A 15,007-nucleotide genomic window follows, 5' to 3' on the forward strand; every position below is an offset into this window, starting at 1 on the left:
TCGCAGTCGTGGTTTATTGTAACTTATTTTTTGAAGATGTAACAAACTCCTAAAAAACATCATGGGTAACAATTTGATAATACCAGAATTAATAAACATTGCAAAGAAGTACGGACCTTCTGCCATAAAATATATAATTGTATGAATTTATGTAATTTATTCCCAATTGTTTTTATTGTCACCAGCCACTATAGCCGGGATTATATAAAATGTCTAAATATTAAACACAATTAACCATGTTTGATAATTTAAGTACAGTACTTCGATTATCGAATATAATGCATACGAAAATGCAAACAATTACTTATGTGGAATAATTGCATTTAAAAATAATACTACTTGCTACATCAGGATTTATTTTAGTAAAAAAATAAAACGTTTTTAATTCTTAATTTCTTCTTAATTTTATTTGTTGCTAACAAGGTTTCTGTCATCGAATCTTCTGCATTCAATAAATTTCTAATATTATTTTCATCAATATTTTCAAATCCTATTGTTTGGGCCATCTGGAAGTGAATTTAATTTCTTATATTTTGAATGTTATTCAGATGTAAAGTATGACTAGATTCTACAGTATGCTTAAGCACTTTACCACAAATAAATACACTGTTTCCTGGTTTAAATGATAAATTAAGCATTTTAGGAAGAAATACTTATGGCAGTAGCCCTTTGCTCGAAATTAGGACAAATAAACATTTGTAAATAAATTAATTATGTCTTGGAAAATATAAGGTAAATAATTATAATAAATGGATGTATATTTTTCTAATTTTGTTAAAATAAATGGTTTAAAATCGACGACTCAGTTAATTGATGCTTTTCGGTTATTTCAATTGCATCGTTTTTTTTTAAACATATGATTCCTCGGAGTCGTGACCTTTTGTATTTTGTGATACTCTATCTTGAAATTTATTACACATTAATGGTCAACATATAGGCAATTACATATACACTGGTGCAATTGTGAAGAATATATTAATATAGTGTTGAAGTAAAACCATAACTCTTTCAGACCAAACAAGTCAAGAAGGACTGGAGGCGGATTTAGGTAAGATACTTATGAGTTATTGCCCAGGGCCCTGATCAAAGGTCTCCAAGTAAAGTTAGTCGAGAGGGCCCTAAACTGTATTAGCACAGGACTCCCATACTGTGTTAGTACAAAGACCCCAAATAGTGTTAGCCGAGAGTCCTCAGTGGTAAAGTTCCAAGGACATAGTAAAGAAGGAAGTTCTAAATATAGAATTATTTATTAAAATGGGCGAAAAGAAGGTAAGTAAATATAGGGTTTATGTGTTATAATTGGATTTATATTTTTTGTTACTGTTGCTATAAATATTATTATTACTTATTAAAATACACAATAACAATATTTATTGTCTGAAAGACTTCGGTTGTTAGTCCTTTGTCACAAATTAAAATACCTGGTACCTTGGTATTAAAAGCAAAAAATCCGAAAAAGAAACTATGTCGAATCTGATAAAATAAAGAAAAAGCAACAAAGAAAAGGCAAATACATTTTGTAAACATATTGAGTAATATAGTAAATGAATGAAGTAGGAACTATAATTAAAAATAATCTTAAATTCTTAAAAATAACTCTAATTTAACTGAAAGAATCTTCACAGCTAAAATAATAGTGACATCTTTTCTTTATAGACAGCTCTGTACGTCATTAAATTTAATAAATAAGTACGCTAAGTATAAAATATAATTCTTATTTTTTTAACAAGTTATTCTAAATCATGCGAAATAAATTTGGATTTAGTATCAGTCAATCACTAGAAGATTGATCAGTGGCCTCTCTTGATATTGCTTAGACCTTCGACAAAATATATCATACGAGTATAACATTAAAGTTACGTTGTCTTTATATTTGTAGATACTAATCTATCCTATGATACAATTGGTTATTTTTATAATGATTTATATATTAGGATGTGGTTACCTAATACTAAAATCTTCATAATCTACTTCAAAGTTTTTTATCTTTCGTGCTCGAATATTCAAAGTTAAAATGTAGTACAATTTTGTAACAAAAAAAAATGTTATTTCTTAACTTATGATAATTGCAAGTCCTGTTTGTATGTATGTACGAGCAAATATGCAATAAATTATGTTTATTATTATTCCAACCGAGTTAAATGTTTTTTTTTTTTTAATTTTGTACTACTAACTATGCTATTAACGTATGATACAAAATTTCATAAATTATGACATGGAGCCAATTAAAATATTATAATTTGTCCAGAAGATTAAGTGGACAGGTTTATATAAAACATAAACAAGTTGAAATAAAAGTACTATATTTATTGCACATATATAACAGAAGTTTTATATTATATTTAATTAATTATGTTAATTTTATTGGTGCATAATTATCAGACGTTTTTAAATTCTGGTTTTTTGTTAATAAACATTTCTGTTTTGTTTACTTTGAAATTGACTGTTTTCCAAGAAAATGGGAAGCAGTTATTGAAGTAGATGCTGACCAATAATCATTTAAAAATGTTATTGTAACATTTTTATGTTTCTTTTTTCATAATAAATATTGTTTAAAAAACGACTGATAATTATGCACCAACCCAATAATATTTGTTGTACGAATGCTTACATTTTGCTCTATACAATCATAAATTACGTTTAGTATCTCATCAACTCATGAGCCATCAATGTAATTAAACAAATGCTATTTTTACACTGCTAATACGGAGGAAAACATCTTCAAGGTCAGCAATTTAAACAAACCCAAATTTAACAACCAAACAGTATGAAGTTATGTCGAGAATGTATCAATTAAAATAGAATACAAAAAAAAACTTAAATGTAAACTTTATATGAATATTTTATATTACGTCATTTAAAAATCAACTTTTTGAGTTTCCTAGTTAACATAACATTTGTTATAGTAAAAAATATTTTTCTTTTTTTGAATTATAGCTTTATATATCTGCGGTTATTAATTATAAATATTTGTTGATGAATTAAAACTTTTTGAATAATTGTTGTTGGCATAAATTGATTAAAGCGTTCGTTATGATACTTACCTTGATAAGTAGGTCGTCGCTTAATTTGGTTTGTTAAAAGCAATATATAATTGTGGATTCTAGTAAACATAAACGAAACTTGAGATTTTATAGATAGAATGTTAGAATTCATGCGAAATGTTTACAAAATAAATGTTATAACTCATGAATTACGAATATAAATTGATACTTTTGTTTATTTAAAATAAAATGTAAATAATTTACTTTATATATTATCTGATGTGAAATAAGGCTGCGCGATTAGAGAGCAGCTACCATTTGTGGGCAATTCGGTATATTGCAAATGATCTCATTTGAACATTTCCTGGTGCGCTCTTCGAAGTAGTCGAACAAAATAGACTTGTTGCAAAACTTACACTCCTAAAAGAAATGAGATTAGTTATGTATACATTAGATGGTACACTATAAGTAAACTTACTTTGCTACATTGAAGGCCGGTGAATGAGAGTCCTAACTTGATCCATATTTCTTCTAGATCCGAGACGAGCATATCCATGAGTTCCTTGGTGTGGTGAGGCGTCGGAGCCAATCGCAGTTTTTCCTGTCCCCTCGCGACCGTCGGGTAATTAATTGCTTGGACGTAATGACCTTTTTGCTTAATAAGCATGTCCGAGACTTGGTTGCATTGCTGAGGGTTACCGATTTTAATTGGGATGATGTGGCTAGGGGTATGCTCTACAGGGAAACCATGTCTAAGTAAGGTATTTCTTAGATATTTGACATTCTCCTGGTGGCGTGTTCGCAACTCCCTGCCTTCATCGGAAGCTAATATCTCGATAGCCTTGACGGCACCCGCCAACACTGTCGGTGGTAGTGAAGTGGTGAATATAAAACCAGCAGCGTATGATCTGATCATGTCCACGAGAGACGCACTACCAGCTATATAACCACCCACGTTACCGAAGGCCTTACCCAATGTACCAGATATTATGTCCATATTATGCAATTGGTTATCTCTTTCCCCGATGCCCGCGCCGTGATTTCCATAGAGTCCAACAGCATGAACCTCATCTACAAAAGTTAATGCTCCGTACTTGTGGGCGATGTCGCACAATTCCTTAAAACATAATTATTTAGTAACAGATTTCCGTGCTTAAGTTGGGTCTTTGTTACTTCTAAGGGACAGACGGCACCGGTCATGGAATGCACAGTTTCGAAAGCAACAATTTTCGGTACATTGACGTCGACGGCTTTCAGGAGCTCCTCTAGGTGCTCAGGGTCGTTATGGCGGAAGATGTGCTTAGGTACTTTGCTATTACGAATACCTTGAATCATGGAGGCATGGTTACCTTCATCCGAGAAAATATGACAACCTAAACAATAACCAATATTAACTATCTACCCAAACTATTACTTTTAACTTATAATAACCTGGTAGTGCTTTCGCTAAGGTGAAGAGAGTTGAATCGTTAGCAACAAAACATGAAGTAAATAAAAGAGCGCCTTCCTTTTGATGCAAAGCGGCAAGGGTATTTTCAAGTTTTTCATGGTAGATCGAATTTCCTGATATATTCCTGGTACCACCGGCACCAGCACCGTATTGATCAAGAGCTGTGCGCACCGCGTTTTTCACCTCTGGGTGGCATGACATGCCCAAATAATCGTTTGAGCACCAGACGGTAATAGGTCTCTCACCCCAAGAATACTCAACGGCCTTGGGAAATTGGCCAGGGCCGGCGAGACGGTTCACCTTCTTGAAGATTCTATATGAATGATCCTTCTTCTTCTTTAAAATTTGCTGGTGGAAAAACTTATCATATTGGAATACATCTAAAATGAAAATCCAATGTAAATGATACCACAGCAATATTTTTACGAGCTTATACCATTAACTGGCTTTGAATCCAGCTCTATGATGTCTTCTTGACTAGCTTCCTTCACCATATCAGTTACTTCATTTAAAAATGGGCATTTCTTGGTAACTGAATTATCCGGTTCCTCCAGCTCTGATGGGCGATGGTATATCGTTAATTTTTCATAATCTTGCTATGTTCGTGGTGATTTCTTACCTTTACTCGCTGAAGCCATGCTGCTCATAGATTGCGACATGACTGGGCATTGGCTTCCGTACATTTTCAATAATGTGGGAGCATAATTCCTCACATACGCTGTGGTAAGCTTCGTCAAAAACGGACAAGGCATGGTTGTAAAGTGTTTCGTTAACTCTAAGCATAGAAACGCATGGATTAGTAAATAAAAGTCAGTATATAGAACCGTCTATTATATAACAGTTATGCAACGCGACTTACGGTAGTGGGAAACTTGATGTAACCTCGTCAGCTGCTTCGTGAGACCCTGTAACGATTTTTTTACAAGTCTTAATAAAAGGTGGATGAATTGGAAAGTATGTAGGCACGAGTAGGTCAACTTCACTTCTCGGTCGTACTCACTAAACTGACGTGGGACGTAACCGTCATACACGATTATACTAATGAAGGAAAGAAGTGAGAAAGAAAGCGTCTTCGTCGTATAACCATTCGGATATCATTTAATTACCGAAGCGCATGATTACAAATCGGAATTTCTCTTGAAGAAGGTTTTCCTTATTGCGTACAAGTAAATCCCTTCATTATCTATTCCCCGATATCCCATTTGGAAGACGACCTCATGAAAGCCCCACCTCTCGGCAAGCTGTGAAACCCGCAATTGGCTACTGGGACTAATTTAAAAAATGATATTTTTAATTGCGAACCTTCAACATGTTGCCCGTGGTAAGTTTAAAACTTTAGACTACTTGAGGAAGAAGTACAGCACAGCGAAAAGGACCAGCAAAGGAGATCAACCTAATTAGGTTGCGGCCTAACTACTGCGATAAATTAATGTCGACGAACACTTATTTACTACCGACTGAATGCGCCCAAAACCAAATCCGCCTCCTTGGCGGAAGTGCAAAAGAAAACAACTCACCAGAGACATCCTTGCTGCTCGAAAACACCCAGAATCCACTCTCACTTTTAGTTGCGTGCAGTAAAAGCAGCTTTCAATTGGAAATCGCCTGTTGATGGCAAAAACGAATATATGTTTATATAGCACAGCGAGAAAGAGAGAGGAGAACGAGGCAAAAATAAGAACACACAAAAACTATACAAAAAAATATGTATTGAATAATTGAAATAACAAACACGCGTCAACTGTGGGCCGCAGACTGAATAGACTACGTTCAATCCGATTTTTATATACAGCAGAAAGGCGTCCCCTTTAATTATAAAGTCTGAATTTTAACTCACAATTGTTTCACATTCAAACGAAGAACAAAATGATTATACCAGTTATTGCAAATACATAATTTCAATCATAATGATTATGGTAGTTGCGTCATACTAATATTTAAAAATAATCGATATTCACGGTTTGCAAAATGATAATTGCAATGTATGAGATATATAATATATATAGAAGCATTGTATAACAATTTTAATATAGTGGAAGTGGAATATATTTAAAAAAGAAGTATTTGCATTCGTTGTGGTACTTTCCAATTTACCGTAATTACTATAAAAGTAAAATTGTAAAATCCATCCATTATTCTGTTATCAGATCGCTTTTAGCAAATATATTCGTTGTAATGATTAACAGTATCTAAATATAGATATATACCCATAAATCTACATTGATCATTATATCTCTAAAGCATAAAAAGGAAAGTAACTAATAGCCAAGTAAAGTATTGATCTGTTACAGAAACGGCCAACGCGTCGACCGCGAAGCGAATTTTGTTCAATTGTGAATAGTTAAACTGATTATTTCTTAGATCAGGTATATCGCGATATATACTTAAAAAGTCGATCGCGATCACGTTTTAAGCAGAAAAGTCAATAAAAACAAGACCTATTGTATAGCTAAAATCTAGGACATCAACTAAATAAAAAGATTGTGTATTTGTTTTTTTTTCTTTTAGTTACTCAAAATAGTATCTTAGGGCTCTCTGAGAGTAATTGGGTCAGATGATAATAATATTAATTTTTTTATTTCGATATTTTATGAAACTTTCATGATTTCAAGATTCAACACATTCAAGATTTAACAAAAATATTGTTATTATTATAGTTTTACCTATTCTTCGAGTTATATTTCTTTATTTCTAAAAGATTTTACAAATAATGCAATAATGTTAAATTATATTAAGTGTGTAATACTATATTTCATGAAATAACTATTTAATAAAATACCGATCTACTATAGTTAAATTAGAGAATAGTTTTGTTTTTTGATACGTTAAGTATAAACTGTTATACCAAATAGCAAAATTATTAAAAACTGTGCATTTAAATGTATTTTTGTTTGTGATAATTATATTCTTTCATTTTTTACATTTGTTTTACATTATGTTTATTTTAAAAGATTTTTTTAGAATATAGTGGAACCTCGCTTAACGAGCAAAATGAATTGTAAGAAAAGTGACTCGTTGAACGAGCGACGTTTCACATAACGAGTGGCGATGAGAGAGAAGTCCTGGATTGCGCGCCTGCTACATCATTTTTAAAACTTGCATATTATGTGTATTTTTGTATATGTTTCACTATACGAGTAAAAAACCGGAAATTTTTGAACGGATTAAACTAATCTTCGACCCATCTATATATTTCGCACTTTATTTTAAACAACGATGGTGCTTTACATAATAACATTTTACTATAATATAAATTTGTCTTTATTTTTTTTATGTTTATTCCAAAAAACATTATTTATATAAACATATTTTTAAGTGAGAATCCAAATAATATTTATTATTTCAAAAAAAACATGTAGACACGTTTTTTGAGATAATTATACGTATAATCAAGTATTCAGCGGTCACGAACCGTTTAACATGGGCGTGTCAACAATCTAAAATAATATTTAACATGTCTGAATGTTTTTAATAAATATTACAACAGAATTATTGCTAAATTTTATTGAGATCAATAAAAATAAATATCAATTAATGAATTGAATTGTAAATGCTTTGTTCACAACTTTCTAATATTTTTGCTACTGTTGCTATTCGCACTACTTTCTACAATGTTTGCTATTTTTAATTTACTTTTAATGTTTTAATATAATCTTCGTTTTTTCAAAAAATATTTCTGTCGAATGAAATTAAATCGTTTTATAAGTAGAAAAGTCGATTTGAAGATTGAACACTTAAACATGAAAATCTATTATTTTTTATGTATATTTTTTATGATATTCTAACGACTTACGCCCTTATGTGCAAAATAAACACGTCATAAGTCGAGTAGTGATAGTATTTAATGTAGATGAAACTACATATCCATGTATAACTTAGCTACAAAATTTATAATTCGGTATTGTACATAATATTGTGGAACACAAAAACTGTTATGGAAATCGGAGATAAAAGGTGAAAGCAGATTGTAAATCTACCACTATAATTGATTATTATTACATCAACATTAACAGCAATTGCTACGCAGTAGAAGATATATTCTGAAGTAATCATATAATATATGAAAAATACAGTTTTCTAGTTGTTTTGGATAATTGAAAAATCTAATTAGTATAGTACAGTAGTCGGCAAACTTAAGAGACAGAAGATTTAAACTCGCATCAACTTCGCATCAGTTATATAAATATAGAATTGAATATTTGAAAATCTGCATGTGTCAATGTTTCTTTTGGAATAATTCCAATGCTTTGATGAAGCTTCTGATTTCTTATTCATTTAGTCAACATTTTCTTAAAATATACATAAATATTATCAGTCCATAATTAATATCGTCTATATATAAAACAGTATTAATTATAGATAAATGTTATAATTACTTTCTTATGTACAGCATATCCAAAATAACAAATCTCAAATCCTTTCTCAATAGAATTTTTAACAGTCACAACAACTACTAATCAATACTAAAATTCTGTAAACAATTGCAATTATCCATATACAGTTGTGAATAAGAAGTAATAATCAAATTTCTAACTACTATAATTGTTGCCAATGAACGCCAGTCTAATGGAAATGAGAGGCCGGAAAAGAATACATTTTAAAAGTCAATATTCCCGGTAATCGATTTCGTCAACATCCTATTTAATTTGTCCGATAATCGAGGAAGTAAATTAAATATATAGAAAAAAATGAAACCGCAAAACTGATCAAAAAGAGACTTGAATGAATAAAGTGAAAAAAAAGTATGCATACAAATTTAGTTTGATTGAAAATTTTCAAACCGAACTATAGTGAATCCGAACTGATTGTTTTAGACTTTTAAATTCTATATAATATAAATTCTAGTGTTTTAATGCTTAAAAATGAATGATTTATAGATAAAAGTACATTGCGTATTTATTTTAATCAGAGAGTCGAACCGAAATTAATTTCGTTTCGGTTTACGGTTACGTTCCTAGTAAATGTTTATAGTTCCTGTTGGTCTAAAAATTTCGGTTCGGTTCAGTTCCGGTTAAAATTAAAAAGAAAAACAATTTAAATTAGTAAAAGTTAAAATTTAAATTGAATCGAACATCAAATATACCGACAAAGTTTTTTTTATCACAAAATAAAAATGTGAAAAAGTTCCGAATGATACCGGATTCAGACAAAAAATCTTATAAAACTGTTTTGTGATTAAAATGAAATGTCTAGAAGTTAGATATATCCACATGGAAACAAATTGAAACGAAATGAACCGTTATTCTAATTTCGTTCCGGTTTTTCAATTGAGTAATTTTACGTTCCGGTTCCATTCTCTGATTTTAATATTAAATCATGGTGCTGTAAAATAAACCATCAATATTGTTATTCCTCGCATAGTTCCACGATCTCACTTTTCAAGTAAAGTTTATATAACAGGGGTGGTCAAGCTCCGAGCCATTTTTCAAAATTTGAAATTTTTCGCGAGCCGCAATTAAATACGTATTTAAAAGGTATGCAAAAAAGGTATTAAATTTTTTTTGAACGGCCCTGCTTAATAAGGATAGTTAATTCAAAAGTCAAACAACTTGAAATTCAATCGATTCATGGAATTGAATCGAATTCACATTTCTTAAATAAATAAATTTGATTTTTGTTTATAAAATACATTTACTCTAGATATCGTGTTTGAAAAACAATGTCAAAACAGGATGTGTTGCAGCACATGTATGATAAAAAAAACTTTGTTTACAATTACTGTTGAAAATGATATGTTATTTATTTATAATTAGCGAGTTAAATTTCTCTCAACTACTTTGCAATATGCAATTGCCAAATATCAAAAAATACAATATGTAATATATAAAAATTATTTTGATTATATTAGACTTTCAAAATACATGAACAAAGTCTATTACAAGAAATGCATGGTCCAAAAAATCTGAAAAGGAATGCAAATATAATATAGATAAATGAATATATCACCAGACCTTTGACACTTAATGCCCGACATAAATAAATTAACTTAACATAGTATAGATACGCAACTTTCATTCGTAAAATATACTCTTTTGACCTTGCAAAAATACCCTAGTCATGTCCTTTTCCCGTTAAAAATATACCGGTTTCGATAAATCATTATTTTTTTTTTTAAATATCTGTATATAAAAGAAAAGTTGCATCTTTTGTAATAATTGTTTGGTGAAATTGTCTTGTGATCGTTTCTAGAAAAGACAGAATATATTAATAGTAAGTACTGTACAAATGATTGTCAAATTACAAGTCCTTTAATTTTGATAATTTTAGTTTCAAAATATGTGTATTACGCCACCATAAACGTTAAATTATTATATAATTAATTTAAGGTTATCATGTTTGAAAAAATGTCAAACAATATTCTTTAAATGTTAAAAATAATTTACTAGGCAAATATAAATAATATAATTTTTTTCCGAGGATGAAAAAGAAGAACATTTTCGGAATTCGATTTTATACATAACTATTATTCTATTTTATCACATGATACGTAGAATCGGTATGACGTCTCCTGGAGCATGAAAAAAGAGGACATGTTCGGGGAAGCGCTAATTAAGTGAACTTCAATTAGAAACAAATAAAACAATATATCGATTTTAAACAGACTCAACCTTATGCACATAACGACTACTATATTTTATCAGTTCATACGTAGATTCGGTATGACGTCTTCGGGAGCATGGAAAAGAGGACATGTTCGGGGAAGCCCTAATTAATTGAAATTCAATTAGAAACAAATGAAGCAGGATATTGATTTTATATTTATACCGCAACTTTATGGACATCACTACTGTCGTGTCCCAGGGATGGAATTCTGGACACAGTGGAATATTGTCTGGTGTTGTCGTTGTGGAGTCTCAGTTGTAGGAATTAAATAATTCAATTGGTTTTACACAACTTTATTCGTTACTTGGTCTTCTGCTAAGACTATGCTCATCTTAGGTTTTTATGAGACTATGCTCATCATATTAATGTTTTACTGAGACTAATTCTAAATACTTATTCTACTTACAAAGTTAATTCTTATTATTACGAGGAGTAGGGCTTGTATATATTGATGATTAAGCGTTCCCACGGGATTCGGCCTTGGTGGTTTTGTTTATTATAAGACCGGGACAAAATCCTATGCATTTGTTTATATGAAAAAGATGATCGATTACGATTGTACGTGTAATGATCATTATAATAAGGACTTGAATTCGGAATAAAGGTATAGGAGTATCAATGGGAATGTTTACGCTTGGTCCTCTTTGTTCATATTAAAGTGTATCAAACTAGGATCACGGTAGAGATACCTTTATGCTGATGTGTATGCTTATATAATAATGCGACTAAGAGACGCCGTGGATGTCTGTAGTTCGTTAATACACTATATTAATAATAACAATTATAATAATAATGGTTGGACACAACACTACTATTCTATTTTATCACATGATAAGTAGGTAAGGATTGGTATTAAGAATTTCAGTTTGTATACAATTCTAAGTAGATAAAAACAGAATGACACTATAGTAAACGGATTGATTTAGACACTAATCTAAACACTACGATTGGAGAAAAACCTCTTAGGAAATACAGATTTTATTACTAATACTATTATTTTAGACATTACTATAAGCCATAGCTTTTACATGTCCATGTTTAATATTTGATGTTACTTCACGTTATTATGATTTCTATTATGATAATACAATTTAATAATATTAGCGTTCATTTGAAATTAATATTGATAATAATGATTTTTGCTTTCGTAAACAAAAATGTCAAGTCACTAGGAATACAATAATTATTGTGACAAAGGAAACATGAAACAAAAACTGCACACGTTTTTTCGAACGACTATTATTTATGCCCATTATACACAGTTTGTTACGCACGAATGCGTATAGAAATGATTTGCAAGCGTAATGCATTTATTATCAACAAATCACATCAAGTGGAAAAAGGACGGAGAAACGTCCTTGTTGATTAATCAAAATCACCACATTTGAATAAGGACCAAATATATGCATTGCAGACAGTGGAAAATTTGATTTCCATTTTCCTTTAGTATCTGGAAAGAATCGCTGATTACATATTGCACTTATGATCTTTCAGATTTTATTAATGAGTCCAAGGTTAGGTTCACTTTCAATTTAGAGTCCAATGGAAATATATTTCTAATAGAGTAATCATATTAGAAGTCGCTACCGTTTTAAAGCGTATTAAAACGTATATACTTGAGGTATTATAACCATTTCTTAACGCTGTCGCCATCTAGCGAAGTATATTGTATCAACTTATTTGTTTGTTTAATATTCAAATATAATAATATTTAAACGGTTTGGGAGTCTTCTATAAATATACACATTTTTGAAATAGACCACAGGAAATCTTGTGTAAGTAACTTAAATAGCAACATCAAATTCATTAATAGTTGAGTTGTTTGCGAGCGAGGTTCCACTGTATAATATAAAAATTCCCTTTTTAGGCAGGACTTCTTGAAGATTTATGATTCGATTTTTGTATCATGATCAATTAATAATGAAACTTAATTCCCTCCCAATTTTCAGCTTGTTTCATTAAACAGACAGATTTTCTGTCAAAATGTTTATGTTTTTAATCAAATAATTAATTCATATTCTCAAAAACCAATTTTTCGAATTATATAATTTAAAAGAAAATACCCTTTATTGCACCAAATTATCTTATAACAAAGACATGTGGATAATCTAGAACTATCAGGAAATAAGAGTCAAATTAGTTGGAAAGAACACTGATCATTCAAAAAACTGTCTTAATTTGATTAGGCAATTCATAAACTAAAAACATGTATTACATATTGACTATGTAACACATACTAAAATTCAAATTTCTTTTTGCTATTCATAAGATAATTGTTTTTTTTTTAACTTACCAGCCCAATTTTATATAATGTTGAAATACTTTTTAAATAATACTTATAATGTGAAATGTTGCAAAAACTAATTTTGAATGTAACGTAATGAATGAAGCTTTTGGGATTGGTTTGTCAAAATTCGGTGCCGTCATAATTTAAATAGTGATTTCATATATTTAATTATGAAACTATAAAGTTATTATAATTTGCCACTTATATTGTGGTTTAGTATCAAACAAATCCTTAAATTGATATTAAAATTAAGAGTATCCAATTAAGATATATTAACTAGTACCGGTTTTACCGGGCAAGAAATTACCGGTAAATTTCGTCATAAAATACCGGAAATATCTTAAAAACATAAAATTATTATTAACACAACATTGCTATAAAACTGTAGCATCACTCGTGACAATGAAAGAAAAAATGGATATTAAACAGGAAAAGCAAATAAATTTTCCAGCAATCTACCTATAATATTGAACATTATTTTTCAATTAAAAAAAAATTAGTAACTTTTATTTTTAATAATAATTATTTATGGTTTCGGTCATATTTCAATTTCATTTAATACTATCGGTCGCTACAAGATTTTCTGGGAGATGCGAGAATATCTTGTTGAGGCTCACTTTTTTCCCACAACTTTGCATCTTTTTCCGAACGTCAACCGGTTTTCGGGTGTATGAACTTTGATTAATGTATCTATGGGAATGTGATAATATTTTAGCATATATACTAAGTACGGGATACTGGATATGATGGTCACCTTTTAAGTTTATAATCCCTCGCCTACCTAAAAGGATTTCATATTAATTTATGAAAATTTGCCACTCCTTACCATTTCTCAACCTGTCCTGTGACCCTTCCTTGCGAGATTTTGAATTGTGTCTCTTACGCGGATTTTGCTAGGTGTCGTACTTATCATAACCTGCTCTCAAAATTTTTATCTCATTTTGCACAAGATTACCTCTTTTTTTATAGCTAGTTCTTGTTTACAAATCGTGCATGAATGTATAATTTCACTAGTGTTTGGATCCCACACAAACCGGTTTAGGCAGTTCAATCTTCTATTTGTGTAGCAGAAAAATATCTACAATTAATCCATATGAATGACATAATTCTCTTATATCATCCTTCCTTACAGAAACTTATTAAAATTGGTATTCAACAAATAACATTCCAATTTTTTAACATTACTTCTTGTGCAATGATATGACATTTTTACTATAAAATATAATTTTCATAATCAGTCCAATAAACATTGTAAATAATAAATTTTCAGGAAAATAATTATATATTATCAATTACACATATATATATTTTTACATGCTTAATACACTGTCAATAAGGTAAACATTCTCTCAACTGTAGGAAAACCTTTCAATATTGTCATCATACACTATTCAATAAATATAGGAGGATAATATTGTAAAAACATTTTAAATATTGTCAACAAAAATTGATTTATTTTTTAACATTGTAGAACCATTGATATAATCTTTCCTCTTTTCATTTTCCAATACATAACATAGAACATTGAGCGTTAGTTGTTTTGTGAATATATTTTATTTACTGTCACCATATTTTTTTAAACTTGTACTATTGTACATTTAATCTTACCTTTCTTTTCAATTTCTTTTACATAAACGATGATAAGCGTTAGGTGTTTTGTGGACGTACGAATATCTTGATAAA

The 15,007-nt window shown here is 30.1% G+C and overlaps 2 protein-coding genes across 4 annotated transcripts; both read right to left on the reverse strand.

Annotated features, from left to right (window-relative positions):
* Positions 1–3,230: 3,230 nt before the first annotated feature.
* LOC108558940 (5-aminolevulinate synthase, erythroid-specific, mitochondrial-like) lies at positions 3,231–6,179 on the reverse strand. Of its 2 annotated transcripts, none has more exons than XM_017916035.1 (8): positions 5,952–6,179; positions 5,294–5,339; positions 5,054–5,209; positions 4,871–4,990; positions 4,416–4,814; positions 4,158–4,357; positions 3,463–4,101; positions 3,231–3,404 (listed from the first exon to the last, which is right to left on the reverse strand). In XM_017916035.1, exons 1-8 carry the CDS (start codon positions 5,958–5,960, stop codon positions 3,285–3,287), a joined length of 1,689 nt encoding a protein of 562 aa, XP_017771524.1. In that variant the 5' UTR covers positions 5,961–6,179; the 3' UTR covers positions 3,231–3,284. The 2 variants fall into 2 exon arrangements, with proteins under 2 accessions (XP_017771524.1, XP_017771523.1); XM_017916034.1 differs by lacking the exon at positions 5,952–6,179 and adding an exon at positions 5,435–5,669.
* Positions 6,180–13,864: 7,685 nt separating this feature from the next.
* On the reverse strand, positions 13,865–14,432 carry LOC108558919. 2 transcript variants are annotated; one of them, XM_017915984.1, is made up of 3 exons: positions 14,162–14,432; positions 14,079–14,105; positions 13,865–14,014 (listed from the first exon to the last, which is right to left on the reverse strand). In XM_017915984.1, the coding sequence occupies exons 1-3, from the start codon at positions 14,235–14,237 to the stop codon at positions 13,938–13,940; spliced, it is 180 nt and encodes a 59-aa protein (XP_017771473.1). In that variant the 5' UTR covers positions 14,238–14,432; the 3' UTR covers positions 13,865–13,937. The 2 variants fall into 2 exon arrangements, with proteins under 2 accessions (XP_017771473.1, XP_017771472.1); XM_017915983.1 differs by having other exon boundaries at positions 13,865–14,105.
* Positions 14,433–15,007: the final 575 nt, after the last annotated feature.

The sequence above is a fragment of the Nicrophorus vespilloides genome, unplaced genomic scaffold (assembly GCF_001412225.1).
Source record: "Nicrophorus vespilloides isolate i.1.1-1 unplaced genomic scaffold, Nicve_v1.0, whole genome shotgun sequence".
Lineage (NCBI taxonomy): Eukaryota > Metazoa > Arthropoda > Insecta > Coleoptera > Silphidae > Nicrophorus > Nicrophorus vespilloides.